Raw genomic sequence first — 24,970 nt, 5'->3', positions numbered from 1 at the left:
TAACCCAAAATGCTAGCCCTCTAAGAACGCACATTCCTCTTGGTTTGGTGAGCTAATAAGATCCAAGCATTTATGGGACGCCTGGGTGGCTCAGTCAGTTAAGCATCTGCCTTCGGCTCGGATCATGATCCCAGGGCCCTGGGATCAAGTCCCACATCGGGCTCGCCGCTCCACGGGGAGCCTGCTTCTCCCTCTGCCTCTGCCTCTCTGTCTCTCATGAATAAATAAATAAAATCTTAAAAAAAAAAAAAGATCCAAGCATTTAAGTTGCCCTTCTATGATGCTAGGCTGTCTAGCGTCAGGGACACAGGCCTTCTGCCATCAATAACCTGCCATGGCCTCTCTCTTGCTCTAGGAATGTGTAAAATAATGAAAGCCAGCATCAAATTGGCTTGAAGCTGAAAAATTATCTCCTTTTTGGGGAAAAAATACCAGTTTTAAGGGTAGCTATTAAAACTGAGAATAAAGCCAAAAGTCATACTTCAAAAAACTTTTTTTTTTTTTTTAAAGATTTTATTTATTTTTTAGAGAGCGAGCGAGAGAGAAACAGCATGAGAGGGGTGAGGGTCAGAGGGAGAAGCAGGCTCCCCACTGAGCCGGGAGCCCGATGTGGGACTTGATCCCAGGACCCTGGGATCATGACCTGAGCCGAAGGCAGACGCTTAACCATCTGAGCCACCCAGGCGCCCACAAAAACCTTTTTGATCTTGAGTGAAGTATGCCCGATCAATATGACACTGGCTCAACAATTTTTTTCCTCCGAGTATCTTTTAACTGCAGGGATTCTTTCTTCAAAGAGAAACATTAAGTGCAAGTAGTACCCAGAGCTCCAGGTTGTGGTCAATGGTCTGAGCTCCATTCAGTGTGGGGTGGCCAGCCAGGCCAGTAAAGTGCCTCCAGTCAGACTGCTCAGTGCTCTAGCTCTTTTTTTTTTTTTTTTTTTTTTAAGATTTTTATTTGTTTATTTGTGAGAGAGAGACAGTACAAGCAAGAGGGAGAAGCAGGCTCCCTGCTGAGCAAGGAGCCGGACTCAATCCTAGGACCCTGGGATCATGACCTGAGCCGAAGGCAGATGCTCAATGGACTGAGCCCCCCCCCAGGCGCCCTCAGTGCTCTAGCTCTTACATGGCAACACAAAACATCCTTACTGCGCAGGGCCGTGAGGTCACCGGGGAAGGTCATACTCTACCTGCAACATCTGTGGCCACCAGGACTGGGATGTCCTTTTTCTTAAAGTCTGAAATGACCTTGTTTCTTTCACTCTGATCCATGTCCCCATGAAGCAGCCCAAGATTATGACCCTCCTGCTTAAGGTTATTGGCTAGCTCTTCAGCATTGGCTTTTTTAGTAACAAACAGGAGGACACTTCCTGAAGAGGTAAATTCCACCAGACGCCGGGTAAGCCAGTTCCATTTACTAGGCCCAGAATGGAGAATTTCTACAATCTGTGTCACATCTTCATTCGCCTGAAAAGAAACAGATGACTGTGACATTTGTATCAAAAGGCACCTGAACAAGGACCAGACATCATTTTCCACCCCCATAGAGAAGAACCTTAAATAGTCCCTCTTCTCCTCGGGCCTTCTTTGAGCAAGTCAAGCGCAGCTCGAAACCTACATCCCTTCTCAAATCACTGGGCTCTACCTAACTATTCATAAGCCCCAATACTCTGCAATACATTGTTAGAGGCATATTCAGATTATTTATTACTAATAAATTTAGCTCCTTTTCTGTCCTTCCCACTCACTGCTCCTAGTACTATTCATACACACATAGAAGGCACTCAAGAATGAAAAGCAGACAATGTCAGAACACCAACTAACTGCACAGAACTTTAAAAATAAACATGGTAAGCAACTTCAGGAATTCTCAAGGGAGCCAAATTTTCCACATAGGACATATGCAAAGGTAAATACCATGAACTCATTTTCACCAGGCCTTTCAAGTCACCTCACTCCTCCTCCAATCATTTAAAATGTCCGTTCCATCCTGTCTTCCAGGCAAAGCCTGCTTCACCCCGCAGCAAAGTTTTTTTTTAATTTTTATTATGTAAAATTTTAAACATTCCAAAAAAATGAACATAATCACCTCCTATGTACCCATCACCCAGCTTCAACAATATCCATATTTTGAGAATGTAGTTGTCTTATCTATCCTCCTAACCTTGTGTTTTTTAAAACAAATCTGATGTATAACATAGTAACATGTTTTCCCTCTCAACAGTGAGAAACTAATTCCATGTCTCCAAAATATGAAAAATAACCTGTTGGGGTCCCATCTAGCCTTGCTTTTTAGGGTTACCTCTCCAATGTCTCCCTGCACCACACGAATAGGGTCGATCAGGATGTCTCTGGCCAGTTTTTCAATTTTTTTCCGAAAAGTTGCACTGAATAAAAGAGCTAAAAGGTAAAGTAAATTCTGTTAAAGAAACAGTGTGACTTCGTTTTTGAATACCCACTAAGCCTCCTACTGATACTCAGAATTATTCAGTTTTACAAAATAAACCCACCTGAACTTTCAATTTAGTTTCAAAATTGATTCACTAAGGAAAAAAGCATTTTCCTTTTTCTATTTTTATACATTTTCAGTTAAGACAGGGACTGTCAGCATGGTTCGAAAAGGCTCCTGACTTCCTATCAGCAGCCCTGCACTGTGCTTTAACCCCACGTGCTGATAAAACCATGTAACTTGGGACAGGTCATTTCATTCTCAGGCTTGGATTATCATCTACAAAAACAAGTGAGTTATATCTGATGATCTCTAAGGTTCTGTGCAGCTCAAACTTTTTATCTCCTCCTCATGGTTCTCACCAGTACACACATGATCATTTCTGCTGCCATACTGTGAGTGCTTATAAAATACATAGGTGTTTAATCTGAACACAAATGTGACTTAATAAAACTGCTTCATACATACTCTGTCTGTCAGGACGGACATGACTTGCTATGGATCGCACCTGGTACTCTGGAAGAAGTAAAGCAGTAAAATTAACATTATAACTCTATACGATGGGTTGGGATACCTGGGAAAAAGTCCTTTTACTAAAACTCTTCATATGAGAAGTTGTAACTATTAAGGAAAATGTGAAACTCCTAGGCCTATCATTCAGTATGAAACCCAGAAATCCTTTCCCCTCCACCCGGCTAAGCTAGGCCCAGTGGTATTTTAATCAATAAAGATGGGTTATTCAGAATTTCCACACAGTTGGGAGGACAGAGAAGCAAAGAGCCTTGAATGATATGACATCTACTACTAAGAACACAGACCTTGACCTCCACAATCAAAGGCATATGAATAAAAATAAAGCATAGAGAAAATATTCCCCCTATATACAAAGGCACTTTCAAAATGTCTGTAACCCAGTCAAGCCTAACATACTTCCTGAGAGAACACCTAAAAATAGTTAATGGCTTAGCTATATCTCTACGGTCTAATCCTATACAACAGGAGTATTTTTAGCATCTCTCATAGAAAAAAAATGCTAAGTCTAGAAAGACAAGAACAAACCAAGTATCATGAGGATGGGGACAGAAGAAACTGGTATTAAAGCATACCAAATCCCATGTCAAACATGCGATCTGCTTCATCAAACACAAGGTAAGAGACTCTTTGAAGATTGGTAGCTTTCTTCTTCACATGATCAATTAGTCGACCCTATGAGATCCAGAAAATGAACAGTTAAGTATAATTAAAGGCACTTACAAGAACTTACAAGAACTTTCTCAATTGTACCCCTGGCAAAAGTGCTAATACTCCAGTTGTCAACTGTAACAGACACTGGGTCTGACAGACTCAGACTTTATGCACTACAGAGCATAAAAGAACAGAAAATTTGAAAACTTAGTTTTGGGAACATGGCCAGAACTATTTTGTGGGGCATTCTAAAATGACCTAATTTAAAACCTTATTGATGGGTTTTAATGTTTAGACTACACTCTTTTAGGAACTATGACCAAACTCCAAATTGTATGGTCCAAAGACCGTCTTCTTTTTGATTCTCAATGCTCTCAAGTAACCATAGATCCATTTTCTAGGAAAGCATTAAAAAAAAATCTGAAGTAGAGGGGAATCTATAGCTACTAACATACATGTCAGAGAATCTTAATGGATTGCTATTCTAGTCAACCAATCAAAATTAAACCAATGCCACAGGCTGTCATTTATCAGAGTATTCTTGACCCTGCTTTACCCCACATTTTGGGGAGCATTCCATTCAATAACTAACCCTTTTTCCATACCAAGAGTGGCTAAGAAGCCATTTGAACCCAAGACATACTTACTGGGGTACACACAACAATCTCTGCCCCTTCCTGAAGGGCCTTGGCCTGCTCCCACATGCTCCCTCCTCCATATACAGCGACTGATCGAAGATTATATGCTTTCCCAAACCGCTTACATTCTGCATGGATCTGCAAAGTTGTTGACATAATGACATAACAAACCAGAACACTGACCAATACCCAAAAGGGAGTTCTAAAAAAACCCAGAGAATGTGATGTCCTAGAAAATCAAAAGCTAGAAATAATGCTTTATAATCACATTTTTATTCATAAAGTAAATGAACAGAGCACCACTGTCACATCCCAACAGGCTACCTGCAACCTTGTCTTGATTACTCTTTTTTTCTTTTAAACTTTACTTCCTGACCTTGTCATTGCCTTTTTACCCAAGCAAAATGAATTAACCCAGGAGGAAAACACTGGGAACTTAAAATACAAGTAATTCCCATATATTTTTTCTCTTAACACAGTTCTAGGGAAAAATATGTGTTTGGTTGTATAGAAAATATATAACATAATATTTTCCAAAAGTTTCCTGGTAGCACAACAACGTGAATGTTCTTCATGCTGCAGAACCATATACTTAAAAAAATTATTAAATTAATTATTTTAAAAATTTCACATTTTTAAAAAGTTTCCCAGTTAATTCTACCCTCTTGACTGACTAGTCCCTTGCTAGTTCACATACAAAAGGGGGCATTCTACACAAAGTACATACCTGCTGGCAAAGCTCCCTAGTAGGACACACTATCACTGCAATTGGCCCATCACCTGGTTCCAATTCCTTCTGGTCCATTATATGAATCAACATGGGCCAGATAAAGGCTGCAGTTTTTCCACTGCCGGTTTTGGCAATACCAATCATGTCTCTACCACTTAATGCCACAGGCACACCCTAGATGAAAAATAAAGTATATCCATTCTAAACTTTCAATTTTAAAGATGTACTGAAAGAAATCCTGGGGAAATCAATGACATTCATTTCCAATGAAACACAAATATCCTGATGGGTTATGCTGGCTATAAAATAAAAAGGAATACCTGGCATTTCCATAAACTTCTTTATAGGAAATAATATTATCATTCTCTACATGTGGATCATCCACTATTTACAAAATATGAATGACTCCATATGCCTGAGATACAGAAATGAAAAACTGCAATGTATACTGTAAGTGGGTTGCTAAAATAAAAAAATTTTCCCCTTGAGAAGGTAAAGACTAGGTCACTCATCCACATACAGGAAATTCTTATATTCTGTGTAGGAATCAATAAATCCCATATATAAGTGGAAAACAGAAGTTATGACTTCCAGTTATAAGTGAGAATTTTCAGGTCACAAAGGAATCCTAATCACTGACAGTGTGTTGTCTACACGCAAATATTTTTTAAGTTTAGGCCTAACAAACTGCTTTCTTCAGGTCATATTTTCAAGATATTTAGCAGATACAAAAGAATATTTCCCAGCCCCTGTAGCGACATCTTAGAATGGTCAATAATTCATTTTTTTTTTTTGCTCTTTGATTTTTAAAGGTTTCAAAAATACTCTTGGATTTCATCTATGTTCTCTTTTCCCCCTTAAAGCAAAAGTTGGAGACTAAGCCAGAGAGGAAATATTTAGATACCTTCTATCTATGCCAATATAATTTTGGGCTATACGCTGTTTTACTGCTTGGACTTGTTTGTAAAATAAATATGGTTACTGAGTATCATCCTACTTTGTTTTTCTTTCACTATGTTTTACTTACCTGGCACTGTATTGGAGTGGGCTGTGTGTACTCAGATTTCCGAATCTGGTGCATAAGTTGTTCATCAAACCCAAAGTGAGCAAAACTACTTCCTGGTCTAGGAGGCGCAGCACCAGAGACCTAGAAATAAAGACAACCCCCAGGAGTGACTCGTACTTCAAAATGAGCAGCATCAGAAGTTCAACAGTGTTTACCTGTAGCTTGTACTTCATTTGAGTATACAGAAGGGAAAATAGGAAGTCTGTGGTCAAAAGTGCACACTGTTTGAAAAGGTAGAACTTGAGTGATAATGGATCTAAAGCATTACATAAAAAAACTCCATGATATAATATTCCTGAGATAACTGTCATATGATTTAAAATGATTAAGTGCCTAGAAATCTCTTAGATCAGAATTTTCTTATAAGAAATAAAAATATTGCTCAATGAATTGGAAGAAGTCATGAATACTTTTTTTTTTTTGCCATTTTGCATAACTATTAACCAGATGGTAGAAAAAAACAAAATATACTCTTGAAATAAAATGAACTCCAAACAAGACATGTCTATACCCACTGGTTACAATCTACTGTCTCCATTTTCAATTCTGCCTAAAGAGTTAGTGTCCCACTTAATGATGGGCCAGCCACCATCAAACATTGTTCAAACTGTACCCAGGTGAAGAACGGGGCTTATAATCTCCATGTTGACTTCAACAGTAGTAACCCTGCAATGCTTCTAATACTGATTATGTCTAATCAGGATTTCACTTAAAAGGTTTTTTTTTGGGGGGGGGGGGATTACCCTTGGAAAATAGACACTACATGCATATGCACACATCCTTTCTCAGAAAACAGGTTCAAACATCACACAGAAATTGGCAAGGCAGACAGAGGCCAGAAAGCTGTCCGCACTAGAGTAGATATTACTGTATTATATGTGTTTCACTTAACATCTAGCAGTACCCTAAACAATGTAGCTAATGGGCAACCCAAAACTTTTTGGCAGACAATTAAAAACTATTATTCTGAAATCAGTGCATATTTTAAGAAGGTGTTAATTTCTTCTAATATTTTAAAAAAGTGTGCTACATAATTTGAGAAGTATGTCTTAATTTTAAAATATTCTAAGACTTCACATACTGTTTACATCTATTAATCCTGTCTCCTCTTCTGATGATGGGGACTCTTACCCTTCATTTCCAGCCCACCCAACACAGTTCCTAGCACACAGTACTCATTGCAGTAACACTTGCTGATTAATTTTAAGGTCACAATGACTTCTTACTCCAACACAAGATACAAAATTGACTGAACATGTACAGTAGTCACATGTGTTGCATTAGAGAAAAAACAATCCTATCCTAAAATAGCTGGAAGACTAAAACAATAAGATCAAGACATAGGGGCCTATAGGATATAGTTATTACTCTATCAAAGATAGTCCAAGAACCATTAGAAAAGAAGGTTATTTTAGTTTGGATAAGCAACAATACTAACCCTGGACTAACTAACATTAATATAAGAATATATGGCTTAGGGGGCGCCTGGGTTGGGCTCAGTTGGTTAAGCGACTGCCTTCGGCTCAGGTCATGATCCTGGAGTCCCGGGATCGAGTCCCGCATTGGGCTCCCTGCTCGGCAGGGAGCCTGCTTCTGCCTCTGACCCTCCCCCCTCTCATGTGCTCTCTCTCTCTCATTCTCTCTGTCTCAAATAAATAAATTAAAAAAAAAATCTAAAAAAAAAAAAAAAAAAAAAAAAAAGAATATATGGCTTAGGGACGCCTGAGTGGCTCAGTCAGTTAAGCGTCTGCCTTCGGCTCATGTCATGATCCCAGGGTCCCAGGATTGAGCCCCACATCGGGCTCCCCGCTCAGCAGGGGAGTTTGCTTCTCCCTCTCCCTCTGCAGCTCCCCCTGCTTGTGCTCTCTCACTCACTCTCTCAAATTAATAAATAAAATCTTAAAAAAAAAAAAATCGGCTTAATGATTGACTTACCCGAAGATTGAGCTTATGACGGAGATCTATTAGCTGCTGAGGGGTGAGGTTGGTTATCTCTTCATGCTCATTGTAAAAATTTTTTTCAAATGGTGGATAGTCAATCTGCAGGTCCAATTATTCAAAGTTAGTCTAGAATTCAAGAGTCAATCCTGTAAGTTTGATTTTAATGCAAAATAACCTTTTACACATATTACATAAGTAAAGCCTTAACCAGCAAGAGAAGACAAAGGAATTCACTTATTCATGATACACATCCCAAATGTACAGCCAGTATCTTTTTCTATTTCCATTTTCAATATAAACACACACCAACCTACTTCCTAAAGAGACTCAAGGACACCTCAGATTTGAACCACTGTGATGCAGACTAAGGAATCTCTATAAAGCCAAAGGCCTCAGAAGACAAGTATTTTTTTTGTTTTATTTATTTTTAAATTTAAATTCAATTTACATATAGTGTATTATTAGTTTCAGAGGCAGAATTCAGTGATTCATCATTCTTATATAATACCCAGTGCACATTACATCACATGCCCTCCTTAATGCCCATCACCCAGTTACCCCATCCCTCTACCCCCTTCCCCTCCAGCAACCCTCAGTTTGTTTGCTATGGTTGAGAGTCTCTTGTGGTTTGTCTCCCTCTCTGATTCTGTCTTGTTTTACTTTAGAGGATAAGTGTTTCAAAGACATTCCAGCTTATAACACTTAAATATATTTTGGAATATGCTCTTCACCTAGCTCTAGCATTTAAAAACATTTCTAATAGTTCCTTTGAGAAGAGCTCTGCCTTTAGAGGGAGTTCTATTCTTTTTAAAAACATGAAACTCTTTATGTAACTTTTAAAAAAATGTATGGCTAAGTATTTCCAATTCCAAAGAAATCATTCCTGTTACTCTTTTCATAACTTACTCTACTGAGACTATAAAAATAAGCCTATCACCACTTATGAATTTGGCTAAATGATTCTCTTTAACCACACAAGTGGTCTACAATAAATTACATTAATTCTGGCTATAGCCTAAAATTATCTTTCTATGGTATTATCAACAAAAAAGAAATGGAAGTTTTAGAAGTTCTCCTTTAGCACCACGAATAGGCAGAACCTTTTGTTACGTTCCCCACCACACCTGCACTAAGCTAGAACAGTATTTTCCTCAGTTCTCTTCTCTTTTTCATAACGGAAGCTCCATGAGGGCAGAAGTGTCTTTGTTCACAAACTGTATGTACAAATATGTAATTTTTTTGTTATACATATGTATGAAATGGATAAATAAATAAATATATGAATAAATACATGAAATGAATGTGAAGAAAGCTACTTAGAGGCAGAAGGGCTATCCTTTCCTTACTTCTGGTCTCTCCTGGCAGACTGCCCACACTACCTGAGGACAACTGTGGGCTCCCCCAGCAGGATGATGAGGTTTGAGAGCTTCGTCAAGTATCTCAAACATCTTATTAGATGATTATTTCAAGTACTTGTGTGTTTTCCCTTATTAGATTTTCATCCTTTATCATGGATGCTTCCTCCCACATCAGTTTCACAGATTTAGTTTCATTTGCCACATGTAAAATACCAAGGTATTATTTGGTAGCATCTGTGCAAAAGGAAACATTTAAAAAATTGAGTATAACCCATACTCCAGTCTAGACCGGTAGCTCTCAAAATGTGTTAGTCTCAGGTACCCTTTACACTTCACAAAAACACAACAAGCTTTTGCTTGTGTGGGTTTTATCCACTGATGGTTACCATATTAAAATTAAAATTGAGAAAATTCTTTAAGATTTATTCATTTAAAAATAATAAAACACCATTACATTTTAACTAAAAAAGCTTTAATTTTAAAAAAGTCATAACCTTGCTTTACATTTTTACAAATCTCTTTAATGTCTGACTTAAAAGAAAATGGTCCCTACTATATTCAAATTCTTGTGATATATTGCTTTGACTGAAGCCTACGAAGAAAATTTGGCCTCACAAAGGTATGTAATTAGAAAGGGAAGAGAGTATTTATTTTTAATAGTCTTTCCAAATTCTTGTGGATTTTTACTCCTTTGATAGTATACTGCGCCTTAAAAAGTGGTCACTTCTTAAAAGGTATTTTCATTGTATAATCTGACACCACATAAATAATCTTTCCACATTGTTATATTATAATCCATGGGTCTATCACGCACTTTGAATGAAGACTTTACTCACACACGATTTCATAAAATTATGCATTGACTATTTGAAAATATTGGTTCATGGAGGTAGTACACAGATCATCCACATGGTGAAACATTTCACAATACAATAAAAAAAAAATACTTGTTTATCACCATTAATTTCATTACAACAGACTTTAAGATTGGAAAGCTGTTAAACTCTGTCTAGTGAATAGAAGTTTCCCAAATTCTAATTTTCACTTGAAAGTTTGAATTCCTACCATTGGCAATAAACATTTTCAATTGTTTCCTTTGGAAAGTCATTCATTTTCTCAAATGAAAATGGTGTTCCATGAAAAAAAGCAAGTGAGGTCAGCTTACAACTCAAATACCTATGTGCTTTTCCTAGAGACAACTATCCTGTTCTGGCATGGAACAGAAATGCTTTATTCGTACTTCTCGTTTTGTCACATGGAATAAAAAGAACCTAACACAAGGGTCAAGATTTAATAAATCATAATTTTTAGTTTCATCAAGGATATTCTTAAGTGAAGCTGGTTTTTTTTTTTTTTTTAAACTGTGATAGTGTGACAGGGAAGAACATAACCACTATTAGAAGAGTGGTAACACTGGCTTGATTCATTCGTGCTAAGGTTTCAGCAGTGCGACCTACCCGTGCTTTTAGCTATCAATGCAGATGCTGATGTATTGGAAAAGGCAAATTATGCTGGATTATGAAAATTCTTTTGACTCTGCAGACTCCCTGAAAAGATCCTTGTAGGAGTCCTTGGACCACACTTTGAGAACCACTATCCTACATCTAGACTAAGGCATGCAAGATCTAGTCTGATATTTAACCTGAATGGAACACTTTTTTTTTTTTTCCTTCAAGTGGGTATACTGATATCCTCATTCTCTTTTTCCTGACTTAAGGAAACTATAATTCCTGGCTCCACTTTGAAGGAATAGCCTCTCACCTGCCCCAGATCTGAGAGAAACAATAAAGATTTACAGCAATTAAAAAACAAATGCAGGCCCAAGGGCTCATTTTGAAAGGTAAACGATGGTCTGGAAAACAAGTGCAATTGCTTAAAAAATATTCTTAGCCTAAAATCTAATGGGAGCGAGCGATTCAGCTGTGGCTTGAGTAACATAAGCTATTAAACCTTCACTTCCTGACTCAACCACTTAGCAGAGATGAGAAGATCCCAAAGAACAAATATTTTCATGACATAAGGAGTATGAATCAGGATTACTCAGATATTGAGAAAACCTAAATATTAAAACTGAAGAGAACTATCAGCTTTTGAAATAAGAATCAAATTCAGCAAGAAACACCATACCTCTGAATGATCAATGGGAGGAAGAGGATCAATGATTTTTTTGGAAGGTGCAATTGGATTTCCATCACTATCATATTCCAAATTATCTTCTTCCTCCTCCTGAACCACACCAGCAGTTGGGTTCTCTGCCATGTACCGAAAATAAGCTTCCTGCAGGAAAGCACAAGAACATAATCATACCCAAATACAACTAAGAACATCTCTGCTCCTGTAATTAGTGCACAGAGTGTACCAGATGACTGCACAGTTTAAATACCTACCAAGTAAGGCAAGACTTATACTAGCAATGATTCCTTTAACAATAGCAGTATTCAGAGGGACAATCAAAAGAAACGAATGAGACAATTAGTACTACACAATGATTTCACTTGTTTAACAAGACTTACAAAGCTGTCTAGCCCACAGCCTTCCTGGGGTGGGGTGTCTACCTACCCTGCCCAGAGCTGTGGAACATGCTGTGGACTGACCAATCCAAGTTTGGAAGTTGACACTGATTAGAAGGGTCACAAACCTGGAAAGGGCTACTGTTCACTCTGGTTCCCTTCTCACCATCCCACAACCGAACAATGGGAACAAAAATACTGAAGGACAGTCATTAAATTAATGTGCCATCTTGAGATACAAGAATCACAAACAGAACCCTTAGAAAGAGGTAGAGGTTAGATGTTGCTAGAGGCCATCAGGAGATCCCACACTACTTCTTGATTTAGAAGCATAAACAGTAATTTTGGAAAAAAAAAAAAATCAAGCTGAATAAAGGTCATATTTGTTTTTGATGTCATAGTTGATGAAAAGTTCCATCTTCAACATGGGGGAAAGCTATGTGAATTTTTCTATTACCAATCAGTCATACATGTAGAAAAGGAGGAAGTCACATGACATTCCCTGGTGACTGTCAGGAATGGCCATTTCAGTGAAGGCAAGCTCTAGCTTGTCCCCAGTACAGACTTTGTGGGGTAAAAATAAAAGATAGAAATACTGCATAGGAACTCACTTGGTCATCTTCCTCTTCAATGTCATCTCGAATACCCCTGGAAAAACAAGCGGAGAAACAAACTTCCCTGCAAATGTTCCACATACCCAGCTCCATACTTATAGCAGATTAGTGTTGAATTCCATACAGCACAGGAACTCTCAACACTAACAATAACAAAGCAGCAATAAGCAAACTGTACACTATCCATCCATCATATATGTGTGACTTCACTCTGTAAGCTGCAGTTTGCACTCTTTTGAATGGGATGATATGGTACCCTAGAAACATCAATTACTAAAGAGGATATAAGGAGTAAAAACCTTTGCAGATAGATACCCAAGGATCCTAGCTTTGACAACCCCATAAGACAAACACCATGCCGTTGTGAAAGGCATTTTAAAAAGAAACTGCATTTTATATATATTAAAAAAAACAAACAAACCAATAAACCCTCTATTTGGTATATGCTAAAAAGAATGTCACAATTTTCTTAATGTCCCCCAGAGTTTCTAGCTCTAGAGTAACTAGATTCAGCCAAAATCCTTGGGGACAGAGAAAAACTACCTCAACTCTTTTGTAAGTTTGATACTAAAACTCCTAAGCAGTTCTTGTGGAGAAGGGGGCCATCGCGACTTGCAGCATCTCTCAGGAGCTACAGAAAGTACGGCTGCGTAGTTCCCACAACCATCTGTTTCTAAACAGACTTTCTGCCTAACCTAGAACACTTGCTGTTCTCAAGGCAAGCAAAGTCACCAGTGTAGGGCAGCTGGAAGAGGATACAGCACACAGTAAGCACCAAAGAGAGGGCTGAACCTCCATATGGCGCAGGAACCTTGGGGAGGGCCTGAAGCACTGACTGACAAGTAGAGGGGAAGTCCAACCATGCCTACCTGTGCCTGGTAAGCAAAAGCCTTAAGAGGAGTGTATTCAGCAAGGGAAAGAGAAGAATTCGCTTTCCCAGAAAATAAGGTATTTCAAAGTTCTGATCTGTTGCTAAAGCATATCACTCCTTGAATAAACCAGGTTGCATTATTTATTAATAACATACTTTATGATATAATCACCATTAATTATTCCTCATAATCAATTACATAGGCATTAACTTATTTTGTATTAATTATGGGACAAAACTCAGAACAATGAGCCCAAACGTTAGTAATTATGCTCTTTTAACTCCCACTGTAACTCACTCTTACGTCTACTAAAAAACTATTTATAATGAAACACTAAATACTACTCTGCCAAAAAGAATGTTTTTTAATTATTGCAAATGCAAAGACTTTTGTCATCTCTGTAATAAGATACAGGGGTAACTCCAAGTTAAGACATTTGTATATTTTAATTTTTCTCTACAAACTTTGGGGGAATAAGCTTTGCAATACTTTAGCATTTTTCATGTAACCTTTGTGAGGGAGAAGAAAACAACTTACTTTACGTTTTTTCTTTCCTTGTCCTTTTCTTCAAGCCTTTTCATGTCTCTAGCCGCCTGATCCTAATGAAACAAAAGGCCATATGGAATCATATCCACTAAACACATTAAAAGGGGAATTTCTTTACAAAGAACTTTTAGTGGGCGCCTGGGTGGCTCAGTTGGTTAAGCGACTGCCTTCGGCTCAGGTCATGATCCTGGAGTCCCTGGATCGAGTCCCGCATCGGGCTCCCTGCTCGGCGGGGAGTCTGCTTCTCCCTCTGACCCTCCCCCTTCTCATGTGCTCTCTCTCATTCTCTCTCTCTCAAATAAATAAAATCTTAAAAAAAAAAAAAAAAAAAACTTTTAGATTCAAACAAGTACCATCACACTTTTAGCTATGCATTTCAACAACTACATCTTGAAGTAATCAAATTGTATTTTGACACTTATTTTTTCAAGAGAAATACTTAATGTTCTAAAAACTTGGCTACATGTGGATTGCATAATTTTTAGCTACAGTATTTACCACATATGGAAAAGCTACAAAAAATGCTTAGTCACTTTTAAAAAAAAATTACAGCTGTAAAAGGCCTTAAATTCTGGCAAATTAGCCTTTCTCAAAGCATAGCTTAAGACCATTAACATCAAACTACCAATGGAGCTAGTAAAAAAAAAATGGCAAATTTCTGGATCTGACTTTGGAAAGACTGTTCTCAACCTGGGGTGATTTTGTCCCCAGTGAACATTTGGCAATGTCTGGAGATGTTTCTGGTTGCTTTTGGGGAGTGAGGGTGGGGGGGCGGTTGTTACCAGTATCTAGTGTGTAAAGGCCACAGATGCTGCTAAACATCCTACAACGCACAGTCAGCCCCCACAGCAAATTATCAAACCCCAAATGTCAAAAGTCCTGAGGTTGGAAAGCACTGCTCTAAATCTACCAAATCAGAATTCTTGGGGGTGGAGTTAAATGCATGTATTTTCCATTTTCCAAAGGTAATTATTATACACAGCGAATTAATAATCACTGATCTCTTTGTTTTATACATGTGAAAATCAAGGTCAGAAGAATTAAGTAATTTTTCCAAGGTAAAACACATACTGCACTATCGTTTCTTATTATAAAGCAACATGAGTTTTTCTGGTTTCCTTGATTCAAAAAAATGTCACTAACTATAACCTGGCATGGTCAGGTGTTCTAGCTAATCGAATGTTCCTGATAAAGAGGAGTTATTTTAAAACCCAATTTTACATATAAACAAATTCACTTTTTAAGAAATTCAGCCAAATATACAATATACTCAAGACTACAACTAAAAGCAACGTAATATAAGGAATGGGTCGCTAACATTTATAGAACATATTTTTTAAGCCTACATAAATCTTTTTTTGAAAAAATGGCTAAAAATAAGTCTTCATCTTAAGTTCAAACACTAGAGAAGTTTACATTTTCTAGTAAAGAATATACCTGAGATCAAGGATTAATGCAATATTGTGACAACACCACTCTGTCCAAGATCAGACAATATCCAATCTCTGTCCTAAAATGAGTGAAACCCCCTTGAATATTATACCAAAAACCACCCTGAAGAATGATACTGTATCAAAGAGACTTACCCTCCTACAGCTTCAACTACTTGAAATGCCAAGCAGGAGAATCTGGGCCATTCTTGGATACTCCCACTCAAAAAGGGTTACACCAAGTTGCATTACTAAAAATTAAATCTGAATTTAAACCAAGAAAAATCAAGAAATGATTCTTCTTATTCATCACTAGGGATTGTAAGATACAATGAAAAACAGCCCTTTGGGAAATGTCTGTATCTCAGAGGGAAAAAAGATCCATATAAGACACCTCAAACATGACATAACATTTATTGCCTTTACTTGCAGAGAGAATCATTTAACATACTTAACTAAATTGCTACCACGTTGCAAAGCACGTGAAACTTGGTGTTATCCCAAAAATACAGTGCTACAAGAACTTAGATATGGAATGACATAGCAGAAAGAAAATGGGATTTGGAGTTGAACTCTGGCTTTGCTACCTATAAAGTGCATACTCTTTAAGAGGCAAATAATCTGAGTTATTCTAAATCAAAGATGGGAAACAGTAATGGGTACCAATCTGGCAATGAAGGAAGTAAACCAGGATAAGAAGTTATTTTGATACAGATGTGCTTTGCTTACACTTTAATAAGTAGGAATATTCCGAAGAAGCATGCTGCAATTTTTCCTGTATCACATGATCCTGAGTCTTTTATTTTCTGTATTTGATAAGACAGAAAAATATTTCCCCACTGTAAGAAAACTAAACACGTGTGATGATAAATAGTTGTAAATGGTAGCCTCAATGTCAAGAAGATAAAAGGGACTGACAGTAAGGTGAACTAGAACAAGCAAGCCCTATCTATCTAAAGCAGGCAGCCATTTGCTCAGCACAAAACTATTTTTGTATTGCAAGAATAGAATGCAGGCTTAGTTTTGCCAGTGTCCACTTTTCAAGAGTCTGAACTTTTAGATAAAATCTTCTAATCTTAAAAATTTTGCCCCCCCCCCCAATTCTGGCCCACATGTTTAAAAAGCAGTACCTAGACCAAAGAAAAACATCTATATTGGATTCCTTCTCTCCCTCCTTTCTTAGAGATGAGATGTGTCTGAAGACTTTAGGTTACAAGTACCTGAGGAATCTGGAAGGACTTTATTTCATAAACAATGAAGTGATAGTTTTTGAGCAAGAGGAATAACATGACAAACAACATGCGTTAGTCTAATTACTCTGTTTCTGTATACCACATAAATGTGAGAGCAGAGAACTGAAGGCAGGGAGAAAATTTACACCAGGAAAGAGTTAATGAGGGGTGCCTGGGTGGCTCAGTCGCTAAGCGTCTGCCTTCGGCTCAGGTCATGATCCCAGGGTCCTGGGATCGAGCCCCACATCGGGCTCCCTGCTCAACGGGACACCTGCTTCTCCCTCTTCCACTCCCCCTGTTTGTGTCCCCTCTCTTGCGCTCTGTCAAATAAATAAATAAAATATTAAAAAAAAAAAAGTTAATGAGAGTGTAAAGCAGGCTGACTATAGTGGAAACAGATGCAAAAGATACTATAAAGATTGAGAGAACTTGCCAAATAAGAGGAAAGGTAGCATGATGTACTAGAAAGAGCTAGGTTCTCAGGACTACTAAGCCAGAAAAATCTGGGTCCCAGCTCTGCCACAGGGTACCAATGGGATTTGGGGCAAGGGATTTGAATTACCACAGGGCTCAGTTTTCTTATTAGTTAAAAAAAAATTGTATTTTTTTTCCTGTCCATTCCCCATTGTTATTCTGAGGATTAAATGAAGTAACTCATGAACGTGATTGATCTTCTGGCATTAAGAGGTATATATGACAAAAGAAAGACCTGGTTGAGGAATAAGACTCCAGGGGGATGCCATCCATGTAAAAATGGTCAATGTGATTTAGAAAAGCAGAGCTGAAACCGAAGAGAGACTGTGAGACTAACAACATGAATTATTCACATAGAAGTTAAGTTTTCAAAGTGGACGAGGTCATTAGGGATGTATAAAGAGTGAACATAGCAAATCAATATAGAGAACTACAGGAATCAACATTTTTTAGAAATTGGTAGGGGATCATATAGTTAAGATGAATATGTAATGAATTTTTTTTGGTACAATGATATGGTAGTTATGTTTTTTAAATGTTACAGAGATACAGAAATACTAATGGATGAAATGATATGCCTGGGATTTACTTTAAAATAATTTAAAAGAGGGAAGAGGGGTTAGATAACACAAGACTGGCTAAAAGTTGTTAACTGATAAAGCAGGGTGAAGGGTACATGGGAGCTCATTTTACTATTCTACTTTTGTATGTATCTGAAATTTTTCATAATAAAAGGTAAATAAATACAAAAGAAAAGTTAGAGAGATGGGAGAAAAAGGACAAAATACAAAAATCACAAAAGCCTAGTGAGAAGAGTTTTAAGAACAAAGTGGTTACAAGTTTCAATTTCTACAGGAAGGTCAGGATGCTGGTAATGTTGATAATAAGAAATAAACATTGAAAGTACAGAATACAGAATTCATAATTTTAGCAAGTTCCTTAGAAGTTTAATTGCCTTTAATGCTAGACTGAAGGAGGTAATCATCATTCCATTTAAGAATAGACAAAGAGGGCGCCTGGGTGGCTCAGTTGGTTAAGCGACTGCCTTCGGCTCAGGTCATGATCCTGGAGTCCCGGGATCGAGTCCCACATCGGGCTCCCTGCTCAGCAGGGAGTCTGCCTCTCTCTCTCTGACCCTCCCCCCTCTCATGCTCTCTATCTCATTCTCTCTCTCAAAATAAATAAATAAAATCTTTAAAAAAAAAAAAAAAAAAAAGAATAGACAAAGAAATATTAAAACACACAATACAAATTTTGAACTGCCCTTGTTTAAGGGTCACAGTTCAAACTTCCTGAAAATGCTACAGGGTGTGTGGACATATGTTTAAGAAACTACAGAGTACGAGAGGCACCTGGGTGGCTCAGTTGTTAAGTGTCTGCCTTCGGCTCAGGTCATGATCCCAGGGTCCTGGGATGGAGTCCACATCAGGGAGCCCGCTTCTCCCTCTCCCTCTGCCTCTCACCCTCTCTCTGTCAAATAAATAAAATCTTAAAAAAAAAGAAACTATAGCATATGAGAGCAAAATTCTCCCAAGAGAGGGCCAGAAAGAAGAACTAGGTCAATCTGATCTATTTCTAATTGCTGTAACTTAACAAAACAGCCTTGATACTTGCCTCCACTTCGGCCATGAATGCCTCCAAGGGATCGTCATCGCTGTCAGAATCCGCTGGCTTGGAATGGAACTGCTGACGGGTAGGTGAGTTTTCAGCAGGAATGTAAGGTAAATCAACATTGCTAGAGTCTTCTTCCTCATCTTCAAAATATCTGGAAATTAAAAAATACATACATCTGAAAATTAAGATGCATGATTGATAAAGTGAATGTTTAATTTGGGGTCGGTGAATCCTTCATTTAACAGAAATTTTTATTATGGTATATGTATGTTACTATTAAGAGATCTGAACTATACTTGTTAGAGACCTCCAGGCTTTGGCAAATGACCTACTCTTTTCTTTTTTAAATTTTATTTATTTGAGAGAGAGAGCAAGAGCAAGGAGGAGAGGCAGACTCCACTGAGCAGGGGCTCCCCGACGCGGGGCTCGATCCCAGAGCTCTGGGATCATGACCTGAGCCGAAGGCAGACGCTTAACCAAATGAGCCATCCAGGCGCCCCTATTATTGTTTAATACATGCAAAATTCTAATACTGCAAAAAAACAGTCACAGCAGATTCTCTCATTTCAATAGTGTCTATTCAAATCACATTTCCAGTTCTGTTAAAAGGGATGAATTTTCAGTAAAAATTTAGTATATCACTGTTGAACAGATACAGCAAATATTAAAGAATGTATGCTATGAAAAAATTACTTTTGTATATAAGTATTAAAAACCTACTTTTTTCTTTATAATCCTTAAAAAAATTTTAGCAATATATTCATAAGGCTAGGGACTTTCTTCAGAAGTTCTGGACTACTTTCTGAGGACTGACAGAAAACTTCAAAGATTAATAATAAATGCTCAATCCAAAATCATTCCCCATACTTCTTAAATATTCAGAAAAGACAACTTCATAGCTCTTTATAAACTAAAAACAGAAACACTGTTTGGACCTTATCTCAAAATTAAATAAAACAGTAATACAATGAATATTAAATAAATAATGACTGCAGCTTAAAATTTTAAAGCATTTCAGGTCTTCATGGGAATTATTTAAAAGCTCTGACAACTGTAATGTGCTACATACACATGCATACTGATTTATACAGGTTTCATTTAACTAATGAAAAAGTATCCCTGAACTGGTAAACTGCTCTCTAGAATACTGATCCTTGACTTTGCTAAATCTTAAACATCTACTTCTGTATTTCATCCCTGCAACATACAAACCTTTAAAAATGCCGGTGAGTGTCCCATCTTGAGCTCTTAAAACAAACAAATAAAAAACAACTCAACTTTCCCCATCTGGGTTGGAAATAATAGCAGTAAGAGATTTCTTCACTTTCAGCAAAGAAATTATCATCTATAGGAATTAGAGTTCAAACCCTCAAACCCTAGCTTTTTGTAACAACCACTCTATCAGATAATCAAGTTAAAAAAGTAATTGTTAAGTATGTTTCCTGAGAACTTTGGCAAAAATCTGAGTAGCTTTTTCTCCCACTATAAGATGTTACAACATAATCGTTTTAAGACCTGGGTGTTGAGACAAACTGTGTCTCTACCAGTTTTGACTGCTGCTTGTGTCACAAAACAACTTACATGGGGTCAATAAAAGACTTCAACAAAGGCCATCAAAACCACATGAATTATTTAAAACTCTTCAGCCATATTTAGGTTTCAATAGCCTCAAATCTTTTTTGGAACACGGAAAGATAAAAGTAAGCACACAAGCATTATGTTCCTCACAAATGGGTAAACTCACCAATTTAACTTATTAGGAACAATACAATTCAGTGATAAGCAATTAAAGAAGTCATATTATTATTCGGGGAAACAAATGGTTTCTTTACCTCAACATCTGTTGATAGAATGAATATCTCAAAGCCCAACCTTGGCTAAACTACCAGGATTACCACTTACGCATTTTCTTCATCAAAGTTGGCCCGTTTAGATCCAATTTTGTAGAAAGAAGGGAGCTGTGGTGGAGCTGACTTTCCAAATCCAGAAGAAGAGCTGGTTGCCCCAAAGGCACTGTGGGACTGTTGTGGGAGTTTGGGCTCCTCCTTCTTTCCAGCACTAATAGCAAAACCTCCAAAGCCAAATCCCCTCTTGGTGCCAGGGCCACCTTTATTCCAGTTCATGGTGTCAATGACTGATCTGTAAGGAAAAAAATACGCTAATAATAAATTTAACCTTATAAATAGCCCACTGATTTTTATGTCTCTTCCCCAACTTCTGCCTACACTTCATTTTCAACTTTTGCCTCTAAATTAAAACTATTTAACTTTGGGGGCGCCTGGGTGGCTCAGGCAGTTGAGCGTCCGTCTCTTAGTTTGTATCTCAGGGTCCTGGGATTGAACTCTGCATCAGGCTCTGCACTCAGTGCAGGGTCTGCTTGAAGATTCTCTCTCCTTTTTCCTCTGCCCTCCCCACGCTTGCACGCGCTTGCTCTCTAAAATAATAAATCTTAAAAAACCCCACAAAAACCAAAAACCAAAAATGACTTAACTTTGTACTTCAGCTATGTGATATGTCAACCCCAACAGAACAGTCACATTTTCTAAAAACACTAAAGAAAGTGCTATTCATTTTTTGGGATCACAGTCTAAACAGGAGTGTGGTATTTAACATTATCCCCCTCAAAAGGATATGACTGCTGTGGCACCTGGGTGGCTCAGTCGTTGAGCATCTGCCTTCAGCTCAGGTCATGATCCCAGTGCCCTGGGATCGAGCCCGGCATCCGGCTCCCTGCTTAGCAGGAAGCCTGCTTCTCCCTCTCCCACTCCCCCTGCTTGTGTTCCTGCTCATGCTATCTCTCTGTCAAATAAATAAAAAAAACCTTAAAAAAAAAAAAAGAATAAGACTGCTAATTTAGCATCTTTAAGCTGCCAAAAATACTCACAAGACAACAAAATTTTTGAGGATCTGATTTGTGCTAGGCTTGTGTTAGGCAATTAAAGATACCAAGATGAAAAGACTTAATCTCATAATATTTATTCCCAAGTTTATATTATAGCCTACCAGGAAAACAAATGATGAACCCCCCCACCCCAAAAAATAGAAAACAAAACAACCTGCAATTACAATATAATGTAGGGCTTGCTGTTACAGAGGCTGAGGTGCTATCAGCAAAACTGTCCCAAAATGAAAGATTATCCTTTGGTAATGATATCTGGAGGAATGAAAGAATCAACACTTGAAAGATAAATCAGTTACTTGTAGAAAGTATCTATGTAATTGTCTCTGAAGGGTACTCATGAACAATGCGCTTATTGGGCAATGCCCACTAGAACACTGGCCAGGAAGAAAAAATGATTCACTGATAGTAGTTGCCTGAAGTACTCAGACTATGGTTAAGAACTGCAAAGAAATTTCCTGAGCATTGATCAAATCAGTTTAAAAACAATACTGTATTATCTTACTAGTCTTGGCTCCAAAAAACCTTTTTTAATGACACAGCTACCTAAGTTTTTATAGAAAAGCAGAAAGACCAGAAAGCAAAAAGGAACAAAATTTAAAACTACTTGAAATTTCCTCTCCTAGGTATATAATTTTGTTATCTTTTGCTATTTTCTCTATATGTATATACACACACAAAATTTAAAAACAAAGAAACCATACTGTATGTATTGTTTTAGTTACCAATTTCTTCACCTAATGATACACTATGAACATCTTTAAATGTCAATAAATACATTTCTCCACTACTATTTTTATTTTTTAAAGGGTTTTTAAAAAAAGATTTGAGAGAGCCAGAAAGAACATGAGTGGGGAGGAGGGGCAGGGGGAGAGGGAGAGAGACAGCATCTCAAGCAGACTCCGTGCTCAACGGAACCCTACACGGGGCTTGATCTCAGGACCCTGAGATCATGACCTGAGCCAAACTCCAAAGTCGGACGCTCAACCAACTGAGCCGCCTAGGCACCCCTCTCCACTACTGTTTTATAATGTTGTGAAACATAGCTGAATCTTTGTGCTAAAGAGGAAAAGCCAACAGAGATATAAAAACTGAAGATGTAGGATGAAAGGAAAATCCTAAGAACAAAGTCCTGAGGAGGAGACTGAAGAAACAAGATACTGGATAGGCGAAAAGGATGGGCACACACATAAATTAGTCCTACTAAAATCAAAGGGCTCAAATTACAAAAGCAGCAAATCATATACTTGGTGTTACAAGTTCAACTTCTGCTACAAATAGGCAGGTGGTGTGATTTTAGCAGGTAAGAGTCAATGGCTTTCAGACCAAACAAGATGCAAAATATGCAATATCTTTTTCTTTACTCTTCTGAGAAATGGGTCAACCAAAAGATTGAACACTTCAGAACCCTCAAGCCTTTTACTAGCTCATCTAGAACACACTGCCCATTTTCCCTAATTTACTGCCTCTAGCAAGGCCAAACAATTGCACTTTCTGTAATATCGCACTGACTAGAATGTTAACTCCATGAGGGCAGGGACTCTGTGTGTTCTGTCCAGCACTGCATCCATCCTTAGAGCCTAGTATGTGTGTAGTACTCAAAAATTTTTTGTTGGATGAATAAATATCATGCATTCAGGTTCTTCAAAATTCACCCCCGTATTTGTGAAAACCATCATCGTCCATTATTACAAACCTTGCCATCCAGCCTTCCTGATGAAATATCTAAGCCAATCATCCTCAATGCACCATTAATTCCTTACTCTTGACAATAATCCTTCCTATTAAACTATGTAGGCTATACTATATAGGTGTATGGCTACAGACCCTTGACCATCACAGAGGTTTGAGGGATTGATATACTGACGTATAACAAGCAAGACAGCCAACCTAATCTCTATGTTAAAAAAAAAAAAAAAAGGATGACCCCGCCCCCCCGTTTAGGATATTAAAATTAACTTGCATTCTCTAAACAAACATTTTTTGGAGAAGAGACATCTAGTAAACAGTTAAGAAATAAATACAGTGAGAATATTTTAAAATTAACTATATTCCTGCTATTTGTGGGTCTTCTCAAAGCTCCCTTTATTTGGTCTTAACACATACGCATGCACTTCCAGGCCTTCTCTCAGATAATAATATGCCTGCTACACCCTTCCTACCAAGCTGGCAAACTCCTTTCAGACAGCTCTGAAACTTCACCCCTGCCTCCATAAACACTTCTCACATTGACAAGAAAAGGTGAAAACATCCACTAGCTTCACTGCATGTAAAATCACCGCATGGCTTCCACACCCAGGTGAAGTTCATAGACTTCCTGAAAAACCACCACCAACCAAAAAATCTCAAACAATCCAATTTAAAAATAGGCAAAGTACCTGAACAGACATTTCTCCAAAGATATATAAATGGCCAATAAGCATATAAAAGATGCTCAACCTCACGAATCATTAGGGAAATGTAAATGAAAACCACACCTCCTCACTCATTAGGATGACTACTAAAAAAAACCCCCAAAACAAAAGAACAACACAACAGAAAATAACAAGTGTTGCCAAGGATGTGGAGAACCTGGAACCCTGTATAATGCTGGTGGGAACATAAAATGGTTCAGTCACTGTGGAAAACAGTATAGTATGGTGGTTCTTCAAAAAATTAACCATATGATCCAGCAATTCTCCATTTGGGTATACACCCAAAAGAATTGAAAGCCGGGATATCTGATCCATGATCTGAGCAGTACTATTCACGAAAGCGAAAAGATGGAAGCAACCTAAGTGTCCACTGATGGATGAGCAGATAAACTATGAGATATATCTACACGTATGTATACACATACACACACATATCAACAATATTATTTAGCCTTAAAAAGAAAGGAAATTCTGACACATGCTACAACATAAATGAAACTTAAGGGCATCATGTTAAGGAAATAAGCCAGTCAAAAAGGACAAATAGCGTATGATTCCACTTATGGAGGTAGAACAGTCAAACTCAGAGACAGAAAGAATGGGTTGCCAAGGCCTGGGGGTACGGAGGAATGGGGAGTTATTGTTTAATGGGTACACAGTTTCAGTTTTACAAGATAAAAAGAGTTCTGTGAACACTATGGTGGTTATGGCGGCACAACAATGTGGAGATAATGTCACTGAACCATACACTTAAAATGGCTAAGATTTTTTAACGTGTATTTTAAAAACAAAAAAAATAATGAAAATTAAAGGATTAGAATTCCATTTGCATATGTCTTTTTACATTGCTATTTTAACCAGTTTATGAGGGAGGGATGATGCTATCTAGACCTCAGTCTCTACTCTGAGATGCAAACATGTTTGTGGAAATTCAATTACCTTTTTTCTTGAAAAGCTTGCATTTTAAAAATTTCTAATTTGAAAAGAATTAGCTGTGTA

The 24,970-nt window shown here is 37.7% G+C and overlaps 1 protein-coding gene across 5 annotated transcripts in view; it reads right to left on the bottom strand.

The window, feature by feature from the left end:
* Window positions 1-24,970, bottom strand: part of DDX42 (DEAD-box helicase 42) — a 48,008-nt gene that overhangs the window by 5,488 nt on the left and 17,550 nt on the right. For 3 of the 5 annotated variants that reach the window (XM_045888663.3, XM_064583106.1, XM_045888662.3), the window contains exons 2-14: window positions 20,561-20,797; window positions 18,659-18,809; window positions 13,900-13,961; window positions 12,488-12,524; window positions 11,494-11,643; window positions 8,003-8,107; window positions 6,029-6,148; window positions 4,999-5,175; window positions 4,281-4,409; window positions 3,555-3,654; window positions 2,917-2,964; window positions 2,302-2,399; window positions 1,190-1,466 (exon numbers count right to left, since the gene is read on the bottom strand). In XM_045888663.3, the coding sequence (XP_045744619.1) occupies window positions 1,190-1,466; window positions 2,302-2,399; window positions 2,917-2,964; window positions 3,555-3,654; window positions 4,281-4,409; window positions 4,999-5,175; window positions 6,029-6,148; window positions 8,003-8,107; window positions 11,494-11,643; window positions 12,488-12,524; window positions 13,900-13,961; window positions 18,659-18,809; window positions 20,561-20,781 (1,675 nt within the window). In that variant the 5' untranslated portion in view covers window positions 20,782-20,797. Of the gene's footprint in view, window positions 1-1,189; window positions 1,467-2,301; window positions 2,400-2,916; window positions 2,965-3,554; window positions 3,655-4,280; window positions 4,410-4,998; window positions 5,176-6,028; window positions 6,149-8,002; window positions 8,108-9,387; window positions 9,570-11,493; window positions 11,644-12,487; window positions 12,525-13,899; window positions 13,962-18,658; window positions 18,810-20,560; window positions 20,798-24,970 lie in introns of those variants that run through there. The other 2 variants (XM_064583107.1, XM_064583108.1) reach the window with 2 other exon arrangements.

Source organism: Mirounga angustirostris, unplaced genomic scaffold (genome assembly GCF_029215605.1).
Source record: "Mirounga angustirostris isolate CCGP_5_RB_7025 unplaced genomic scaffold, mMirAng1.0.hap1 SCAF_17, whole genome shotgun sequence".
NCBI classification, from domain to species: domain Eukaryota; kingdom Metazoa; phylum Chordata; class Mammalia; order Carnivora; family Phocidae; genus Mirounga; species Mirounga angustirostris.
Note: the sequence above shows the minus strand (reverse complement) of the source record. Positions and strands in the feature narration are given on the sequence as shown.